Genomic DNA, 21,501 nt, shown 5'->3' with positions numbered 1-21,501 from the left:
ACAATTCTACCTGATTGAATTTAACAAAAACCCTCCCCCAGCTATAATTTACAAGGCTGTTGGTATGATCCTTTGTGATTATTCACAACTTCACACAAACAAGAACAGAATTTTAGTGTTTCAAAGATCCCTTTCTCCACTGAAATCTTAAAAGGATGCATCAGCCAACAGACAGTTAGAATACAAAAAAAAATCAGTGAAGGAAAATATCATTACAGAATGTACCCACGTATCACCACAGACCTGAAACTAAATTTTCCTGAGAGCAAGGCTAAATATACTGAATATTTAAATATTATTATATAATTTATTATATTATTCAAATATTATATAGTTTATTATTCTTATATAATTTATAATATTATATATATAATTAAATATAAATATTTAATATTTACATATATAAATACTATTCATGACAGAGGCCACAACAGAGGCATCCTGCCTTGTCCCTTTTAATGATTCTGGCCACGCACTCCAGATTCCTGGCAGGCTTTCCTTCAGGAGCTGCCTTTCATTTCAGCAAAAACACCCCAAACTTGTTTAAGGTCCAGCAATAGCCACTGTAATGAAAGTACTGCAGTGTTACCTGGCACCTGGATAACTTCCATTCTGTCCAGCAGAGCGGGTGGGATTGTAGCTGTAGTGTTGGCTGTAGCTATGAAAAGCACTTGGGACAGGTCAAAGGCTACGTTTAGGTAGTGATCGGTGAAACTGTGATTTTGTTCTGGATCCAGCACCTTAACAAAAGTAAACACAAAAGTCATGCAGTTGTTCAACCACAAGTAAGTAAAATATGCACATCTTTATTATATTCCATTTGGATCTGTCAAATCCAACTTTACAGTGATAAAATACATTAAGGATATCACTAAATCCTGGCCTTGGCTGGATGATTCTGTGACTACATTTCACACCACACGTACAGTTCAAAAAGTCATTTCCCCATGAGCTGTTCCTGACCTTTTCTGGAGGTGGCTGCAGCATTTCTCCAGCCATCAAGTACCTCCCCTAAGCTGTATCCCCATGACCTTTTACAGATGCTAGAATGACCCTTCAAGGACTCAGAGCAACCTTGGAAAAGCAGCCCATGTGGTCCCATGGAACAAGGAGAATTCTCCCAAGTAATCCCTGACTCCAATCCTCACCTGTTGCTGGCCGCTCTTCTTACTCTAAGCTTACTTCTTACTCTCACAACAACATGTGAGATCTCTCTGTGAGACCAAGGGGAAGAACACAATCCCAGCCTTATCTGCTGTCACTAAATCACATGCTCCACTTATTCTGCTTTGTCCAGCTGTTACTACAGATGGAGGAGTAAAAGTTCTTATTGCCCATGACACCCCAGGCAAGCTCTGACCCTTGGTGAGCCCTGGCTTTCCCAACACAATCATTTTTCTTTTTGTCCCAAAACAACAGAGATGAAATTGAACAAGCACTGTAGAACAAAAACACACAGTCTGACCAGCCTCAAAAATGTACTGAACAAGTAGAACTAGGGCTTAAATATTTGTGTTGTCTTCCTAATGCTTTTAGTACTACTTATGTGTGCTAATGCAACACTTGTCTATATTTAAGATTAGGTGATAAATATTCAATATACATGTGGAACATGAGGGTACTGAGATACTGTCTTGTAGATTTTTTAACACTGCCACAAATGGGAAGTTCATGGTCTATAGCAGTGTACTCTTGGCTTCCATATCACCTGTGAACCACCTCTGCTTCACATCCCATTAAAGTAATGCCACACTTTTCCCTCCCAAACGATGAATGATCAATGCTACACCAACATGAATAATTCTCATGTCACAAATAATGGGACCCACGCATCTCCTGAGAAACAGCGCACCACTGTCAAAATAATTTATCTGCCTACACCCAAATGAATGCACACAACCTGAACTATAGCCAAGAACAGTGTTGATAAATAAAAAAAAAAAAGAATTTGAGAACTTCTTAGACAGTTATAAAAGAAACAATTCTGAATTTTCATTACTCTTAAATTCTCTTCAGGCTTTGAAAAGTGAAAAAATCTTTAGGACAAAATTATGATCAGAACAAACTAGGAAATTTTTTTTTTTTTTACAGAATGCCAGAAACACAGCAGATTTCCCCAAAAACCAGAATAAATTCTAATTTTATTTTGAAGTACTGCACAGATTTAAGAGCAATATTTAGAAATGTATTGCAGCTGCAGAAAATACCAGTTACACATTCCCCTTAACAGTGAAACCTTAAAACATATTGAAGCATATGCTTCAATTCTGAACCTAGGGCTGGAACTCCGTGAATGCCATTGTGCACTGGCTCTAAGCTATTCAAAAGCTTTCTTACTCTTTTCAGCAAGCAGATGCTGTCATTTACTCCCTTCCTTACCAATGAAGGCAAAGGCCTTGAAGTATCCTGACAAGCCAAGTCCACTGATGAATAATTCAATCAGTTAGAGATGTGCCTTACCTCAGCCAGCCCCACAGTCTAGCCCTAAACTATAGGGAGACACAACAACAGACAGGGAAAGCAAGCACAGCATCTACAAACTGTCTTCAAAACAAGTAGGTTTATACCAAATATTAGTCTCCCATTCAAGGCCTACTCTGGCAAATTTTTCAAAAGTTATTTAAACAGCTAATCCTAATTCAACTTACTCCCCCCCCCTTTTTTTATACTGATAACAATAATTCCACAGAATTCCATTCTATAAGCTGAAGTGTTTGCAACTAATTCCAAAGCTGCTGAAAAACAATGTATTCTGACAGACCAAATTGGCATTTTGTCACATTTATTTACATGCATGTTTCTTTCTCCTTCTAGTCTGCAACTAGAAATCCTTCTGAATCCTACTCAATGCCAAGCTGGTGATTAGAATATGATTTACAAAGTTACACAAAATATTGATGCTGTACTCATATGCAAAAAATACTAGCCAATAAAGATAATGGAAACTGTAATCCAAACCAACCCGGATTGTATCTAAATGTGAATTATCTGAGATTTTTTACAAGGGCTGGAGTTCCTCCAGACTTAAAATTCTTTGTCACGGTAACTATTTTTTAGAGTAAGGTACAAACCAGTGTCCTGCCTATGTATTTCAAATAGACTTTCCAAAGCAAATAGAACTGTTCTTCAGTTAGGTATCTGTGCTGAAGTTCAAGTTCAAAAGTTTTCCAAGATATTCAACTAACATAAAAATATGAAGTACAAAAAGAACATTCAGTGCACAAAGTATCTCGGCTAATTTATGACAGATAGCTCACATGCATACAAAGGCTTCTCTGTAACCGCTTTTTATTACCACAAAATCCAGAATAAAGTCCACGAACATTTCATTGCCTGGCTATGCTCCTGGTCTAATTTCCCTGCATACAAATAGTCACTATCAGGCACTTGGATCCATTTCTGTTTTCTTCTGGTTTTAACAGAGGTCATCTAAATTTAGACTAAAATATTCCTTTGTTAATGAACAGTAACTGGAAATAGGAAGACATTCTGTCTTGCTGAAGCAACAGCTCTGCAGAAGCATTAGAACTAAACACGTATCTGGCAATTATAAAGCACCAAGCTTTGCTCCCAAGCTCACAGGGATGGCCATTTTCTTCCTGAATATGCCCTGTTGTAGACAGCAAGAATTTAACACACCTACACATTAAGGAAAAAAGGATGTGCCTTTCATACTTAATGATGGCACCTACCAGACAAGCAGCAGTGTGAACAGCAAATGTACCAGTTAGGTGACCACTGACTATTGTTTGCTCTCCAACATAACAGCCACTTTTGCTCATTCCAGATGGACTTTCCAACAATGTAAACCACGAGAAGCAGATGAAAATTAAGGTGTTTTGTCCAGACATGAGCTGTCCATTAGAAGAGGTAAAGCACCTGCTTCAGGATGTTTAGCCAGCAGTAAAGGGATATAGAGATCTCGCAGGGGAGCAGCCCAGCCATGGTTAATAGAGCAATTACTTCTCCAGATCCAACTAATGGTCAATTACCAGGGCTTACATAAAGCCTGCAGCCCAGGCAGGCAGTGGGAAGTGAACCTTATGAGCCTCAGCTGGAAAAATCCATGGCAGGAGCAGAGCTGAGTATCACTGAGAATGTGGTTTTAAAAGATGGAAAACAGAAACATCTCAAAGCAGCAACAAAGTATCCAGAATTCAAACACAACTAATTAAACAAGTATTAATTAAATTTGTTTGCCCTTGCAAACTTGATGTGATAGAAGAATAGTGTTGTTCTGTACTACAGGACAGTATACAAAAAAATTATAAAAACCAGCAAAGGTTGAATAACATTACCAGTATTAATATATAGATCTAGATTCATGATCAGAACGCTCTTTCCAAGAAATGCGAAATCATTGACTCTGTGTAGCAAACAACAGACAGCTAAGTAGAAAATTTTGATTTTCAGGTATTTTTACCCATGCATTGACTAGAATTAGAACAGCTTAATTCAAATATCTAAAAGACAAATGACAGGAGAGGTATCAGAAAACTCAGAAACAGAGCATTACATTTTCACCAAAGTGTAATTAAAACCCCACAGGTGAATAGTACAAGGAAAATGCTTGTATTTATTACACACCCTGCTTGTTTTCTTTGCACTTTGAGGCTTTTCATGCACCCTAGAAAAGTGTCCTATACACTTGAGAAATGCACAGGTAGAGGACCATAACTGTCACTTTTAAAAGCTAAAGAAGTGAAGCCATGCTATTTTCTAGCACATTTAAATTACTGCTAGTTCATGTTAACATGCAAAGATCAAAACAGAGCTCTCAAACCACAGCCTGTTCATACAGTGATTTTAAAAGAACTCGTTGCCCTTGTCAAAACAGTAATTTTCCACTATCTAGCAGGAAGAAAATAATGACGTTTGTAGAAAGTCAATTGACGCTTTATTTGCAGAATGTCATACAGCATCCAGATGAGCTCATGACACCTTAATTTAAGTAGCATTTTTCATATTTAAATCGCTGCATTAAGCACTGTCAGTCAAGAGAGTCATTAGAACGACTGTGTATGCAAATACTATCAGAACCACTTTCACCCCCACCTATCAAAGTTACCAGACCTCAAGTCTGATAACTGAGATGCTTCCAGGATTATGCCCTAAGTCACTTCTGTGACAGTGAGCCAGGCTAGCTCAAAAAATGTGAGTATTTTTTACTAATGCCCCTGCTTTTGACTGGAACAGGTACAGAACCATGACAGAAGAAGTGCAGCTTCAACAGCGGGAGCATGGCAGTCCCTACTGACAGATATAACACAAAACAGAAGGCAGAGTGCAAAACTACAGCTGTACAAGGAATACTAAAACCATTAAGTGCAGTAGCGCTATATCTGCCCTGGCCGCCTCAACACTTCAGCCTGGCCCAGCCGTGCCAGCACCTCCCTCATTCTCTCCTTTGCCATCTGTGCTGGCACAGGAAGATGGACACAGCCTTCTACCCAGGGCAGGGCAATGCTCTGTCTCTTCCCCACACCTCAGGAGGTGCTCCTTCCTCTCTCCACGAAACTGCTAGAATAAAAGCACTGAATATGCACAAGCCAGCGGAAGAAGGAATTGTTCTGGGATATCATGTCACACTCCAGAAAACAGAAGCTGGGAAGAAGGTTCTGACAACTCATCACTGCTGTCTTCTACATGATACAAGAAGCTTGCAAGGCCCAGGTCATCTTCTTCATGATCACTTCAGTTTTAGCCTCCTAAAAGCCCAACTAGCCTAGTTAATAACATCTCAACACCTCATGAGATTTATAAAATACTCCAAGAGTATCTCATTCACCAAAGTCCTCAATTGTATCTCCTGAATTTTACTTGTGTCTTTAAGCAAATCAACTTTGACAACTCTAAAACCTTTGTGATAAAGTAACTGTAATATGTGTTTCAAAATTAGATTCATTTATATCTTAGTCTGAGTGCCAGAATTTCAGAAAAAAAGCACTCATAGAAAACCTGAGTCTCATGGAAAGCTAACACTCATCATACCATAATCAGCCAAACACTCATCATACCATAATCAGTCAAGGAGTGGGGATCTGTGACTTACATGAAAAATCTAAGTTCAGAAAGTTACTTACAACACTAATTAAAGAAATGCTCCTAAAAGAACATGCAGCTAGTCCATATTATGCACTAGGTAAAAGGCTTAGCTCCAATGCAAGTTGGTACCATCAAGAGCTTCAAAAATACACTAAAGTTGTTCCAAGAAAAAAAGGGAAAACTTGAAGAAGTCGAGTTACTGTTTAGATCCTCTACAGTTCTTTCTTAGCTAACATTTGATCATTAAAAATCAACGTCTTGAAGTCCCCCAAATAAGTTACGTTTAGGGCTTCAACAGTATTTAAATAGAGAAAACAGCCCAAAATCTATCCTTGTGTTCAAATACAGCTCCCTGAGACTTATATGTTACTTAGCACAATATGTGACAGCATCTGCATTGTGCCCAAGCAATTGACAGAAACCCACCCAAAGCCAGCACTGTCAGGTTTTTCTTTTGTCCAGTTAATCTTCCGAGTCCAGTTTAATTATTTTAAAATACAAATGAAACACCTCTTACCTCAAGCAAGGCTGCTGCAGGATCCCCCTGCAAGCTCTTTGCCAGTTTATCCACCTCATCCAAGAGGAAAACGGGATTGTTCACCCCGACAGTCTTAAGCCCATTGATGATCCTGCCAGGCATGCTGCCCACATAAGTACGCCTGGAAAGGAATGGGTATGGGGAAAGAGGGTGGTGACTCAGTGAACAGGGAGAGGAACATCCAAAATATTACAAATAAAACTCCAGGCAAAACACAAGAACAAGGAGCATTGCAACAGTCCTTGCTTTTTTTTACAAAAATTTGTGGAACTAGCTGATAAAAATATGGAATATACAGCTGAGCTAATACAAGCAATTATAGCAGCAGATGAAAATTTGAGTTCCATGATGAACTAGTTGGTCGTCAAAGATAAGAATTTGCATTAAAGTGTATCCAAACGTTACAGCTTGTGGACGTCTTACATGTGCCAGTACCAGCATCCTTGTACAGTATAAACAAGCAGAAGCAGATTTGGGAACCTCATTAATAAAAACATTTTCATAATTACAATGCTGGGATTTTGTCATCACAACAGAGTTCACACAGCATGTTACAAAAGAGACCAAAATTCCAATTATGCTGAACTGCCAATGTCCCCAGGACAGCATGCTTTAATAAACACCCACCAAAAATAATTGTATTTACTATGTCGTTTCAACATAAAATGAAAAATTGAACACTGCAACAAAAGAAAAAATGACGAGTTTGAATTTATTCAACAAAATCAGTAAAATCTTTTTTCCACAACACACACAGAGCACAACTACATTTCTCAGGTGTATATAACCCTTGTTTACTGCATTTATCACAGTCTTTTCTGCTTGTGCCATAAGAGCATGAAATTCCAAGAAGAAAGAGATACATTAAGTGCTGAATTACAGTATCTAGCTCATGACCCTTACAAAGCAGATAAGCAGACACAGGCCTGCTTTGCCATATGATCTGGTTTCCTACTGTCCAAAATAAACAGGATGACATTTACAAAGACGCAACCAAAAATACCACGGGACTAATTTCCAAAGATACTAGAGATGACTTAAAATATATTTAAAAAACCCAGAAAACAACAAAAGCAGAACCCGAATCACACAGCAGTGATGTCAGTTCCATGTAACATTTAACCACTGAGGAAACAAATTGCAGTAACTGTATTTAATTCTAGATCTGAGAAAAACTAAAAGGTTTTACGGTCTTCTAAACAGCCAACAATGCAAGAGAAATTCAGTTTGCCTGTTACCACCTTCCTCAGGCAGCTGCTAAAGACTGAAGCAGCCAGCAGGCAATAGTTTCTCACTTCACTGCTTTTGTATAGTCTTAATCTGCAGCAAGGGAGCGGATTGCTCTCACTGAGGGCTGTGCTGTGTAACATTCATTACAGATCAGGACTCTGCACGGCGAGGTATTACACAGCCAGCTTGCCTCCTCCTTCTCCATCTGCACACCCACGGCCTTGCCAAGAGAGGGAAAGCATTCTATAAAATGCAATCAGAGAATTAGGAGACTGAATCAGAGCTGAAGTTCACATAAGTGAATAATTTACCAGTGCAACCAAATTTATCAGTGTAGCAACTTTGGCATTTCTTTGTTTTTTGGGGCGATTTGGGCTTTTTTCAGGTATGGGTTTGGGTTTTTTTCTTTTTTGTGGTTTTGGGTTTTGTTTTATGGTGGTAGTTTTGTTCTCCTCTGGGTTGTTTTTACCACAAGGTGCTCACTGCACTAGAGAATAAGTTTATATGTGTCAGAGACAATGCAGCCCAACTGTTTCAATATTCAGTTTATGCCAGTAATAGGATAACATAATTAGGTAAACATTAAACATTCTTTGTTCTTGCTTGGCACATTATTCTCAAGTGCATGCTTAAAGACATTACACTTTTTAAATGCCTGTTTGTGTTTTTAGATACACAAAGTTTTACTTGATCCTTTCAAATCCTATAAAAATTTGAGCTATCCACATTCCATCTAGTTTTAAGAAAGAGGCTGGTTTATAAACTAAATGAAGGCAAATAGATGCAACAGTCTAAATCCGTGATACCTCTTCATTTATTACAGATGGACCAATACCTATTTTATTATACTATTAATCAAATACTCAAGATCTCCAAAGTTATTACAGATCACATCTCAACAAAAGAATCCTTGGTAAGACAGGCCCTGCAGGTATTTAAATATAAAACCAACTAGAATATATTAAAATTACAAGCAGATATGGCCATTTATCTGTCTGGCTGTTAATCTTTGCCTTGTAACTAGTGAAACTAAATACTACTGTTTGAGAATACTATCACTGAATGTGATGTTTATTTCATTATTTTTGCTAGAGTTGAAAGGAGGTAAAACAATATCCCACATTGCTTTGTTCATTTTCTGATGCAGTTTCTTTCCCTGCATTAAAACCAGAGGACAGACAGCTGTTCCCCACTCAAAACAGGAAGTACAGAACAAGTTTCCTGGTTATCTCACTTGTGTAGTAACACTTAAAAAACCCTAAACCCTTGAGAGCACCAGAGAGAGAAGGTCTGCAACTTAGTAATCTTTGTATCTAGTTTTAGATCAGTAAAAAAGTACCTTTAAACAAAACGCTAGAGTTGTACAGTATGTCATCAGGCACTATGTATCTTCGAAAATGCAAGAAAAACAGCTGGGAAATCTAACCTTCTTGCTTCTCCCAAGGTAAACTGGGAAAGCATAGGAACTGGAACCCTTAAAGCAGTGCTAGTATTACTGAAAGAAAGAAACAGGACTCAATTTCTTCATAGTGATCTCAAGACAAATAGTTTCAAATCATTTTTAACTGCAGGGGTAGAAAAGGATAACAAAGTTAAGGCCACTGTCTCTGAACTTGCTTGCATAAGGTCACAGCTTTTTTTTTTTCTTTTTTTTTTCTTTTTTTTTTTTTTTTTTTTGCAAGGCCAGAGGTTGCATCCACTCAAGGGCTTTACAAATCTATCTCTGCTTTGTACTTGGGTAACAAAGCTCATTCCTCTCATGGGTAAAGCTGCCTGCAGTTTGTTTTTTTCTGGTGCAACAAGGCCAGTGCAGGGAGGTTCTGCCAGCACAGCTGTCCTGGCGAGGAATCCCACCTCTCCTCAAACACGTGCACCTAAACAAGTCTTCAGGAAAGGCTGAAGCCAGAAGTGAACTGTCCCAGCTTTTGAAACTGCAAAGCAAAGGTAACAGAGGATGGAGTGCTTCACATGAAGGTGAGAAAGAAGAGCTTCACACTTACCACACCAGCACCACTATAAACAAATGGCACAATTACATCTTTCCCTTTCAGAAATGGAAAAACACACAACATAGAAGATCATGTAGTTCCTGTGTGACACAAAATATCAATACTGACGAGATTTTAAATGCAATGAGCTTCTTGGAAAAAAGTTTTAAGTCATCCTTCAGAATGGTTTGTGAGAGCTTTTTTTTTTGTTTTTTTTAATTCAAGTAAACAACAAATGTAAACCAGCATACTTTAACATATGGTATAGATGAGCGGTAAATGCAGACAACAGCTGAAGGATGTCTGATAAAGGAGTTCTGATTTTGTACCAAGAGGATGATTTTGTTTTGGGAATGCAGAACAGTATTTGCTACTCTTCACCCAACAATAAAGGATTCCCAAACCCCAGGTGCAGATCCCCAGTGAAATGGCCAAACCTGGGCGTTTCCAATTGCCCCATTTGCACGTCAGGTGAGACAACACAATTACTGAAACACCACGCCCCACCCTGCTGCTCTCCAAGAGATTTGTCTGCTTAATCTCTCGGTCTGCATCCTTGACTGAAGTGGCCCAAGAGAATGCTATTTCAGGCACTGTTTGCTTGCAAGTCAAACTGAAACAGTTCCTTTTGAACGTTCTAGTACACTTAGTACGTTTTTCTACATGTTCAGTACATCAGTAGGTACATATAGTACTGTTCTTCTGAAATGTTAATGGAATGCTTAACTTAAGCCCCAAAGCCTAATAAGGAGCTTTTAGGAGAAAAAGAATGTCTTCTAAGGTGTAATATTAGAAAATCAGCCTACTCAACAGTGAAACTCAGAAAACAACGGTCTGCATCTCCTCCACTTCTAGACCACCTCCCTCTGACTGCCACCAGATGCACAACATCCCACCTGACTGGGAATAACTTGAAGGAGCTATTCACACAAAAGGACAATACAGAGTTCTACAGAAAAGCTGTAGTTGTAATCTGATTAAATCTTATTCTGAGAAGCAGGAAAACAAACCAAAGTAGAATTTAAAATCCAGTAGGCAACAGGTGGGTTTGATTTTAGCTACAAAAAACTTGAAAAAGCAGTTGCTTACAAGGGACTTCCAGTACCAACTGCTCTAAAGTTAATTTTTAAACTATACACTTGCTTGCTAAAGAGTGACCACACAATATTCTTGCTAATTCTAGATTACATTTTCCTTTGCTGGTGAAAAATAAACTCTCTTATCAAATATTTCTCATCATTTAATTTCAAATACATTTTAGTATATAATTTGTAATGGTTAGCCTCTAAGATGAATCACTAACTAAATAATGCCCTCAAAAATGTGTGACAGCCACAAACACCCAAATTTAAAAGCTTTTTAGAGGCTCTCTCACATGACTCTACCTGTCTGTACTCTTTATGAGGTCGAAGCACACGACAGAAAGTTTGACTTTTGTTTATAATGTCAAGTTCAAGACGTGATTTCCCTGTTACAAAGGCTCGAATCCTGCTCTGCTCTGAAGAAGTTACTCGCGTCCACAACGCTGAGTATTCCACAGCCTCTAGTGGCTTCACTTCGAATAGCACCTGTTGAGTCACATTTTAAGTTGTTTTTAGGACATTCTATTTCAGGTGTATTCTATTGAGAGTAGCTGCATAGCCACTGGGCAAAATTAACTGCTAGATGGCATCAAAAAAATAACTGATAGCTTTAATTCACAATATCCACCTACTGTTGTAAGGAGAAATCTTATTCAATAATATGACTTAAAAGAAACCCTGACTAAAATTCATTACTCCAAATTTCCTACACTGCATGCAATAAGCATAAAATACGTTTAACGAAGCAAAAATGTTGCACTGATGCTTGGCAGTTACTTATCTTTACTACCCATTCATTATACTTCCAGTTGCAAGGATTGAGGAATGGATTAATACAAACCAATGGTTTAAAAGAAGTAGATACAGAAAGGGACACAACATTAAAAACAGTCCTAAGGAATGTCATACAAAACTCTCTTTTTAAACCTGCAACCTTAGGTATTCTTGCATAAAGCTCCTTTTGAAATGGGAAAACAGTGCACAAACAAGTCTACTGCCATCCTCCAGCAACTTTCATACATCAGTCAAAGTTTCTCCTCCTGTTTTAGCAGCAAACATGGTTATGAAGGAATGTATTGCTACCACAGGTTATATTCTATAACTAAATCTTTACACCCCTCTTAAAAAGCAGAAAAATCAGGAGTTTGCATTAGACTTTCTACTGAATTTTACTTCAAAGTGCTAAAATGACTGATGATGAAATCCATTCCCTATGACAATAAAGGGCAGCAGCAGAAGGAAAGAATAAAGGCTGTACATCAACACTAAACATCCATTCCCATTAAAATTCTCTCCCAAGTAACACCACTGAATGCCAAGGAAAATCAGTAAATACCTAACATTGTTTCAAAGAAGCAAAATTTGCCTGTGTTGCCTGAACAGTAAAATAATCAATACATTCTGCAGATTAAGAACTGCAATTAAGAAAGGAAGAAGTAATTACCTGTGGCCTCGAATATCAGACTGATCACAGACTCCTCCTAAAGCAATTCTGTGGAATTCTCGACCCAAGGTCTTTGCAATTGATCTTCCAACACTGGTTTTACCAACTCCTGGGGGCCCCACAAAACAAAGAATGGGTCCCTTGAGGTTGTTTTTAAGCTGTCGCACAGCCAAGTACTCTAAAACTCTCTTCTTCAACTTCTCCATGGCATAATGGTCGTTATCCAAAACAATCCGAGCTGCACGGATTTCCAGGCGATCTGCCATCGACAACAGCAAAGAGATCAGCACATTTACCTTAAAAATGGCAACAATTCCACAGTACAAACACCTTCATCAGGGCAATCCCCCAACACACACACATTTCAGACAATGCTTTTCTAAAACAAAGGTATTACAATTCTTCTGCAGTAAGGAAATTAGACATAAGACAGATTATAGTATGGATAATGACACAGTACTGATAATGACTTCCAAGGCTAAAATAATTATCATGATTTTCTATTTCTATATTCATGTGTGTTTTTATTCACTGCAGCTAGAGTTCAAAATAGCAATCACATGAATCACACTCACAAACTTTGCTTAAAGTAAAAACATCAAACTTCCCATGACGAGCAACTTCCACCAAAAAAACCATTCTGCTAGGACATGACTGGCAAGCAACACTTTACTCATTTTGGGATTCTCTGAATAATACTGCACAGTATCTGTAGGCAGATTTTTTTACAATTTAATGATTAAAGAAAATATTTACAACATTTGTAAACAGCCAGGGCTCTATTTCAAACCACCAACAATTTTTATCACTACAAATATCAGCAGAAGGGTAGAGACAGACATGCAGGTGTGCTAAGTCCACCTTGTGGAAAGGCATTCTGCCCACTTAACCTACTTGTGTCGGTCAGAAGGAGATGTCTGTTGGTCTTGTTTTGTTTCCTACTCTTCCCTCGCTCTCCATTTTTGCACATTGTATCTGTATTAACAGTATCACCCTCTACTCACAACTCCAAAAACTATAGTACTAAATGGACATGAGACTCAGTTTTTCTACTGCACTTCAAGTTATAATTATTAAAATTAATTGCAATTGTGCTTTTGTTCCTTACCAAACTTGATTAAGATAAACCAGAACCTTCTTCAGGAAGATTAATGTTACAGAAATGTCCAAAAGTTTTTTTATCTGACATATAAAAAATAATTAGATTCTCATTTCTTTATTATTTTTGATACATATTGGCACAAATTACTAATTAGTAACACTTTCATTTTTTAATGAAACTATTCTTATATGTTTTAAATTCACATTCTCAGATGTACAACTGAATTACACAGGTTATTCAGTGTACAGCTCTCACTGAAGTCTAATGGTTTACCTGGCTTTCAGTAACATACCAACGATTTTTTTACAAGACAGCACTAAGTAACAGTGTTTACATGATAGTTACTTGTCCTAAAATGCCTGTGCAAGAGAATCACCAGTAATAGAAGGGTTTACCTTTCGTACTCTTATTCCATGGCAATTCTACCATAAGTTCCAAGTAATTTCTTGTCAAAGCATATTCTGGCATTGACTGAGGCATCTTCTTTAATCTGGAAATATAAGTATGGAATTCAAAAGGCCAATCAGAAATTAAATGCAAAGAAAGACTCTACTGCACCACAAAACAGCAACTGAACAAAACAGAGATTTAAAATCATTTCAAAAACATAATCAACACAAACATATACCAAACAGGAAAAGGTCTACAAGACTTGTTTTAAATTTTAAAGGAAGAAACCACCATTTAAAAGCCTCCTACCTTTTTATTTCTTTAAGACAAACTTTAAGAGCTTGTTCTGACATACTGGATGTTCTAATCTTTTTTTCTAACATGACAACATCATCATGATCTTCTTCTTCCTCCTCATCTTCTGTAATGCTTCCATGACTAATTCTTCTATTAGGACGAATAGCTACAACCTGTGCAATGGAAAGAGAGCCAGAGAATTGCACCAGGTCTTGGTTTTTTTAAATAAGGTGTGTACTGTGGCTTAGAATGAAAATCACTACAAAAACACCTTTAACTCCAGAAATTAACTTCAAAAACTGTTATTGATGCTACTTTAAATAGTTACAGTTCTTTACGTATGTCCTAAGTAAATTCATCATATACTCTAAACTAGCAACCAACACAAAACAAGAACAAAATTGCAAGTAGCTATTTGTGGTATTTCAAGCACTGCAGCCCATCACATTAGGCAGAATAAACTTAATCTTTACAAAATAGGTAAATCACTCTTATCTTTTTTCATTTCTCAATGACTTCCCATTTACTAAACTATGTAAGTGCAGTTAGATGTAGCAAAGGTGAACAAGCTCCATTTTCCAACACACATTTTTATAGGTATTTCAAAAGCTGCCATTCTTCTGCAATGCCATCACTAAAAAATACACTTTCACAGCACAGGCCAAAACTCACTGTGTGCATACCACTGACTCTTCAGATGAATCTGAGCATTCATTCAATGTCACAAGGTGCTCAGATTAACATAAAAAATAAATATAAAAAAAATTAAAATAAAGCTTAAGCAGTTTTAAACAAATATTTTGTCTTTTGTGTATCTACATGGCCAAAGTTGCCAGCTGGGTGTTCTCTGCAGCTCCAGACTATGATCACACACTATGGCTATACATTAAAAATGCACAGATTAAAATCAAGCATTCATTATTCTGTTTAAAAAGTGCATCTTAGTACTTATTTAGAATGTTTAAGTATCCCAAATTTAAAGCTCCATACCCTTTTATCATCATCCTGTTTGGACTTTCTTGTTTTTTGAAGCAGCTTCAGGCCTTCAATCTGTCTAACAAGCAATGGTATGGTCATCTTGAACCGTTCTTCCAGCCTAACAGCATCTAAAATCTAAGAGCAAGGAGTTGTAAGCAGCCAACAAGTTCACACTGATGAATCCTCACTTTGGGGGAAAGGAACATGGAGGTACTGCTACTGTGTTTTGACCAGAGGCATAGAATAGGTGGATTAGGAAAAGAGGTAGCAAGAAAAGCAAGGAGAATACAGTACACAAAATCTAGCCTCAAGGATCTGGATGCCTGAACTACACTTCAAACTAGAGAAAGTCTCTTATCCTGTCTAGTTTTGAAGCATCTTAGTATTTCAGTTGCATTTTCTGTGGCAACCACCTATCAACATTCTATTTTTCAACTACTGGGCCTCAGGAAAGAGATGGCCCTGTTAAGAAAGTTACAGCATCATCTCCTTGGATAACCCAGGAAAAAAAAAAAATCACCTTGTGCCTTAACGTTCTTATTTAGCTTTTATTTTATTTTGTCTTTTTAAAATTTTACACACAACTCCATTTTCATATTAAACAAAGTTAATATGTGGAAATAGGTAGAATTCTGCTCCTCTGTAATACCACAACTTCCACCAGTTGCTCTTTTCTTTAAACTTCAAATAAAACAAAAAGTGACACACTAATAAGTAAGGTACCATCCTCCAGCAGGATATTCAGCTATAGTACACACCTCCCCTTCAAATTACTGCATTAATTTCTACTTGTGGTGCTTTGAAAGAACCTAACATGCTTTCAATTCCAGGTGCAGCATAAGCAGCAAAACTTCCAAACACGGTAAGCAAATACAGAAATCAGACTAATAAGCACCAAGCCATAAAGATCATTTTTACATAGATTTGCCATGACATATGACAGAAATATAATTACTGTCTCAGTATTTAAAGAAACCGAGACTTCAAGATGTTTTTAGAAGCATTTAAAAAAAAATTATTCTGAAGTTATTAGTATTAAGATATGTAAAATGATCAGTCAGCTGTGATAAGTAAGCAAAGTTTCAACACAGTCTGAAGAAAGATTTATCGTCTTTACTATGGGAAGTCCATGCTCTACTTACTTTTTAATAAAACAAACCATTTCCAAGATTTCCCAACTAGATCTATTTACCTAAGGTGAGTTCTGACATATGCATATATAAACACTTTAAACAACACTGTAAAACTATTTTACAAGCATTTATGCTCAGTTGTAACACAAATCCCTGCTGGCATAATGTTACCACTGTACAGTCACAAGTGTAAGCAATCCCAAAATTACCGAAAAGCGCTTTACTCTTAAAAGATAGCAACACCTAACTACCACTGAAAAAGCTGAAGAACATGATACCTGCAGCTTCTCTTGGTTGGTTGTTCTGATGATAGAGGTCAGTATATCTGGCAGAGCTTCTCTTGGCAGACTGTCCAGGAGACGCCGGAGCTTTGCAACTGCAGGCACTGACATATCCAGCATCTCAACCAGCTACAACACACAAGGAACAACATTAATGGCTGCTGGTTTTCTTTTGGGATTATCTCAGTGGCTCTCTGACCTAAACAGGATTGTATCTTTCAGTGTGAAACATGTCTAGGTAGTTTGCCATAAAGCCACTGAAGTAAGTTCACAAAAAGTTCACAGATGAGACACTAACTCAGCATAGAGCACCAAGACTTTGAGCTTCCTGCTTGTTCGAGAAGTTCAAAAATATCATTATTATTTGCGGCATTTTTTTCAACACATACATCTCTTATTTCCCCCACAGGCCCAGATTAAAAACTTCCCCATGACTCTTTTTCTATACATCCTTTAAATTCCAATTCATTATACTTCCAATGTATGCATTTTCTTACACTGCTATAAAATTCCAGAAAAATTAATCAATTATTTTACTAGAATGTATTTACAGTATTACTATATATGAAACACCAACTTATCATAGCACTAACACATGCAGTTAGACTCGGCTGCAATGAGCTGTATAGACACCCTGGAACTTGGCACAGAAACCTTAAGCTGTAACAATAACATTTATTTTGTAACAGAAATACTGAAACTCTACTAGTTGCTGAAAAATACAGGACCTGGAGAAAGAGCAGATAGGAAACAAATAAAGAGCCTAACTGTACACACAGGTTATATGATACACAGGAATAAAACAAATTACCTGTACTGCGTACTTGTAGAATTGTTCTGACAGCTCTCCAAGCTCCTCCTCAGATTTATGGCCATTAGTGAACTGCTCCAGTCGATCTAACTGCTGCACCTCAGCAACGGGATACGGCTTCTCCTTCAGCAGCTGCAGGATCTGGAATCGGCAGAGGCCTGTCACCAGCAACGTGTAATGGGGCTTGGGCCAGTTGCTACCAACCACCTGAACTGCCAAGGCAGCAGTGCCAATCCTAAAAACAGATCAAATCCCTGTATTATTTGTCACCTTCCACAGAACATTTTGTGTGCTCCTTATCAGAAGCAATCAAGGTATAGGTTGCAAGACCCTGCTGGGTCATAGTTCCTATCGTGAAATGAAATCAAATTACCCAATTTCCTTTGTAACACATATTACAAAGCCAAACCCTAAAACCTGAACACGAATGAGTTAACTGAAAAATCAACTAAAATACTGTAATACAATCATTCAATTTAGAAACACATGTCATTTCTTCATAATAATGGATCTCGCTGTGGACAGGCACACTGACATTTCTGCTTAAACAATATGCCCTGGGAAATGGGAGTGTTTATAAATTACGGTTCTTCACCGAAATTCCCAGTCTTGTGCTGAACCAACGTTTTAGATTACTGTACCTATTTAAGCAGATTTACAACAGAAGTTACTTTCTTGCAACATCTTACTAAGTCCACTGAAATGATAAAGTTCGGAGAGTAAGGGTTACAGCATATTAGTTTCACCACACAGAAGTACAATTTGTTTTATGTGAACTAAGCCAATATCCGTGTTATCTATTAGGTGGGAAATGCTATGGTTAACAGCTAACGCAGCCTTAGAGCTGCGTTCTTTCGTCTTATCTTGCTCGTCCACCTTGGTCTCTTTTCAAACTTCCCCTCCGGCCGCCGGCCAGCCCGTCCCCGGCACCTCGCCCGCTGGGCCGGTGGTGCAACCAGGGTTCTCGGAGGGCAGAGGCGTTTCCCGAGGGCAGCGGAGCCGGACGGCCCCGCGTCTGACCCCACGGGAAGCCCTGGCCGGGGAGGCCGGGCCGGGTTCCGGGGGGCCAGCAGGCCGCGAGAGCGGCAGGGACAGCCGGACCGGGCCGCACCTGTGCAGGTTGGGCAGGTCGTCGCAGTCGGAGGTGGGGTCGCTGGTGTTGGGGATGACGCCGATGATGGTGCTCCGCAGCGAGGTGCCCTTCAGCAGCCGGCTGCGCACCAGCTGCATGTTGCGCGGAGAGTCCACGCTGGTGCGCATGGTGGAGCCGGGCAGCAGCACGCTCTCGTGTGTGAGCAGCAGCGGCAGCCGGCTGGGGATCTGGATAGCGCTGCCCGCCGCCATGGCTGCCCGTGACCCTCGCACTGCCCCGCGCCCCTCACGACGGCCCCGCCGCCACGGCAGCCCGGCCCTCACGCGCGACGGCCCCGCCCCCTACGGGCGCCCGACAGGGACCTGCCACGCGCGCCCCGCCGCGCCCCCTGGCGGCGGCGGCAGCGCTGCCCCCGGCCACCAATCGCCACCGCCGCCGCTCCCGAATCGCCACCGCCGCCGCTCCCGAATCGCCGCCGCCGCTCCCGAATCGCCGCCGCCGCCGCTCCCGGGCCTCTCGGGTCCGGTCTCCTTGCAAACACCGAGCCCGGGCCGGTTCCTCTTCAGTCCCCCGGAGGCCGCTCGGCCGCCGGCAGGTGTCAGGCTGGCACTGGCAATGGGTGCGTGCTATGAGCTGTTGAACGAGTGCTCCGACATTGGAGAGGGAGAGCGTAACAAATCTTATCGTTTGTTAAATGGGACGGTTACGAAATGAAATCAAATTTTTTGTTGGTTTTTACACAAATCTGCTCTCCTGCATCCGTGCTCCGGGTCAAAGGGCTCAGCATGCTGTTTCACAGAGTCACAGAATCGTTCGGGTTGGAAGGAGCTCTGGAGATGACCCAGTCCCACCCGCTGCCAAGGCAGGGACGGACACCTGGCGCAGGTGACACAAGCACGCGCCCAGGTGGGTTTGGGATGTCTCCAGAGAGGGAGACTCCGCGGCCTCCCTGGGCAGCTGCTCCAGGGCTCTGCCACCCACCATGGGAAGCAGTTGTTCCTCCTGTTGAGGAAGCGCAGGTGAGCACAGGTGTCCTTCCACGTGCTCCTGGCAGCCCCAAAGCGGAGGGAGGGGATGGAGAACCAGACATCTCTCTGCGTGGCCCCGAAAGGCAGGGAGGAGAAAAGCCCGGCTGGTGCTCCCCATTCCCAGCCCATTCCCAGCCTGGCTGCCTGGGGAGGCCTCGCTCACAGCATGGGAATTCCACTTCCATAGTGATGTTCAGCAGCCCTAGAGGCACCAGCCAGGGCACAGCTCACTAGGGCAATGAGCCAAAACAGCCTGCCCAGGTGAAAGGGCTCCAAGCACCGAGGCCCTATGGAGAGTTCAGATGAAAAAGTGGAGAGCTCAGATGAAAAAGTGGCTTTTAGAAACTTTCGGGTTTGTTTTTTTTTTCCCCCACTGGTGAAATTAGTGCAATATCAAAATTGCATAATGCAGTGAACTATGTTAGCCAATCTCTTGTTAATCACTGACTTGCACGATTCCTGTTGAACAAAGGTAATCCTTTGTACAGAGGGGAAATCACAGTAGCAACAAACTGACAATTTGAAATGCAAAAGGATAGCTGCAGTAAAAACCTTGCTTAATCATCTGGTTTATGAAAACCCTAATCTGTTGGTTTACTGGAAAATGCTAGGTAACAGGATATATGGAAATACCAACAATATATTTAAATGCAAGAAGTTATTACACCTGAGAAAAGTATCTCTTAAAGCTACCACTTCAGGTACCTTACAAAGAAGCTGGAATTTAATATACTATTCAACATGACATTTAGAAAACATTAATATAAAAGGGCACATAATACATGTAGAAAGTGTTTTGTGAATTTCCCAATGTTAAATATAATTACTTTGTAAACATATGTTCAACACTTAAAAATGCTTAGGCATCTCCAACTATATTTGTTTGGAATGTGAACACAAACCAAACCTAAAGGTTAAATATTTGCTCATCACGTCTATTGATTAATTTTCTCAGTTTGAGTATTTTGATTAAAAAGAATCTATGAATGGTATAATGTCTATTTTGCAGACTACTATTTTCTACTTCCTTCAGGCGTGACTAGTACCTGTGGTCATTAACAATACTTGCTTAATTAATTCTGGAGCTGTATGAAAAAATCTCAATGATTGCTTTAAAATTCCTTTCAGTTCCTCCTGAACAACTCTTAAAACAACAGTATTTAACTGTGTGCACTAAGCCATACAACAGGATCACATCCTGATTATGATGTCTTGATAGTAGGTGATCCCCCAAATTGTATTTTGCTTAAATACAAACAGATCACATTTGAGCAAGAGCCTTTCAGAATGTTTTTCTAGACTAGCTGAGTATTTCTTGACACCCAGAGAAGCTGTCTAGCAGTTAGTATTAAGATGTGCCTCCAGCACACAGAATTTAAGATGAAAAGGGACAATTGCCACATGGTCTGACCTCCTCTAACTCTCACGAGCAACTTCTGCATCAAGTCTGCAGTTTTTGACTTACACTGTATCTCAAAGGCATTCAACCTTGGTTTGAAGTGACTGCAAGAGAGCATCTACCATCTCTATGGGTGTGCTGTTCAGTAGTTGATTACATGGTTAAAATTTACACTTTGCTTACTTGTACTCTCAGCTTCCAGAGACCGGCTTCTGTTGTATCCAACAGACTGAAGAGTTGCCTACTAGAATAAAAATTATTCCTCAGTGAACATGACCAGTGCTCCATGATTGAGTCACAGCTTAACTTTGAGCTTCTCTGTTAGCCATCTTTCTAATTTTTTAAATAAAATCTCATCCTTCTTAAATGTGGGTAGCCTATAACTCCTATGAAATCGAGTGTGAAGTTTGTTTGGGTACAGCATCACTTCACACAGCTCAGGTACTCCTGCTTTGGTCTGGGTGTAGCACAAGCCTGGCTGAAGGAGATGGGTATCAGCACAATGTGGTAAAGACAGGGAACACTCTACCAGATGCTGTGGTGCACCTGTGCTCCCCATTTGATAAATCTGTGCCCTGCAGAGTCCCCTGCTTCCACTCTCTGAAGCTGGACCAACACAACTGGACCTCACCGAATTTTCATTGATAGAATGTTTTAGGTCC

The 21,501-nt window shown here is 39.8% G+C and overlaps 1 protein-coding gene across 1 annotated transcript in view; it reads right to left on the bottom strand.

Annotated features, from left to right (window-relative positions):
- The window catches only part of LONP2 (lon peptidase 2, peroxisomal), a 38,299-nt gene extending 19,567 nt beyond the window's left edge, over positions 1 to 18,732 (bottom strand). The window contains exons 1-9 of the mRNA XM_082290162.1: positions 18,431 to 18,732; positions 17,320 to 17,554; positions 16,506 to 16,637; positions 15,107 to 15,229; positions 14,129 to 14,289; positions 13,825 to 13,919; positions 12,328 to 12,586; positions 6,563 to 6,704; positions 590 to 740 (exon numbers count right to left, since the gene is read on the bottom strand). Of these exons, the coding sequence (XP_082146288.1) occupies positions 590 to 740; positions 6,563 to 6,704; positions 12,328 to 12,586; positions 13,825 to 13,919; positions 14,129 to 14,289; positions 15,107 to 15,229; positions 16,506 to 16,637; positions 17,320 to 17,554; positions 18,431 to 18,663 (1,531 nt within the window). The 5' untranslated portion in view covers positions 18,664 to 18,732. The remainder of the gene's footprint in view (positions 1 to 589; positions 741 to 6,562; positions 6,705 to 12,327; positions 12,587 to 13,824; positions 13,920 to 14,128; positions 14,290 to 15,106; positions 15,230 to 16,505; positions 16,638 to 17,319; positions 17,555 to 18,430) is intronic.
- Between the last annotated feature and the right edge of the window lie 2,769 nt (positions 18,733 to 21,501).

Source organism: Coloeus monedula, assembly GCF_965178545.1.
Source record: "Coloeus monedula genome assembly, chromosome: 13".
NCBI lineage: Eukaryota > Metazoa > Chordata > Aves > Passeriformes > Corvidae > Coloeus > Coloeus monedula.
Note: the sequence above shows the minus strand (reverse complement) of the source record. Positions and strands in the feature narration are given on the sequence as shown.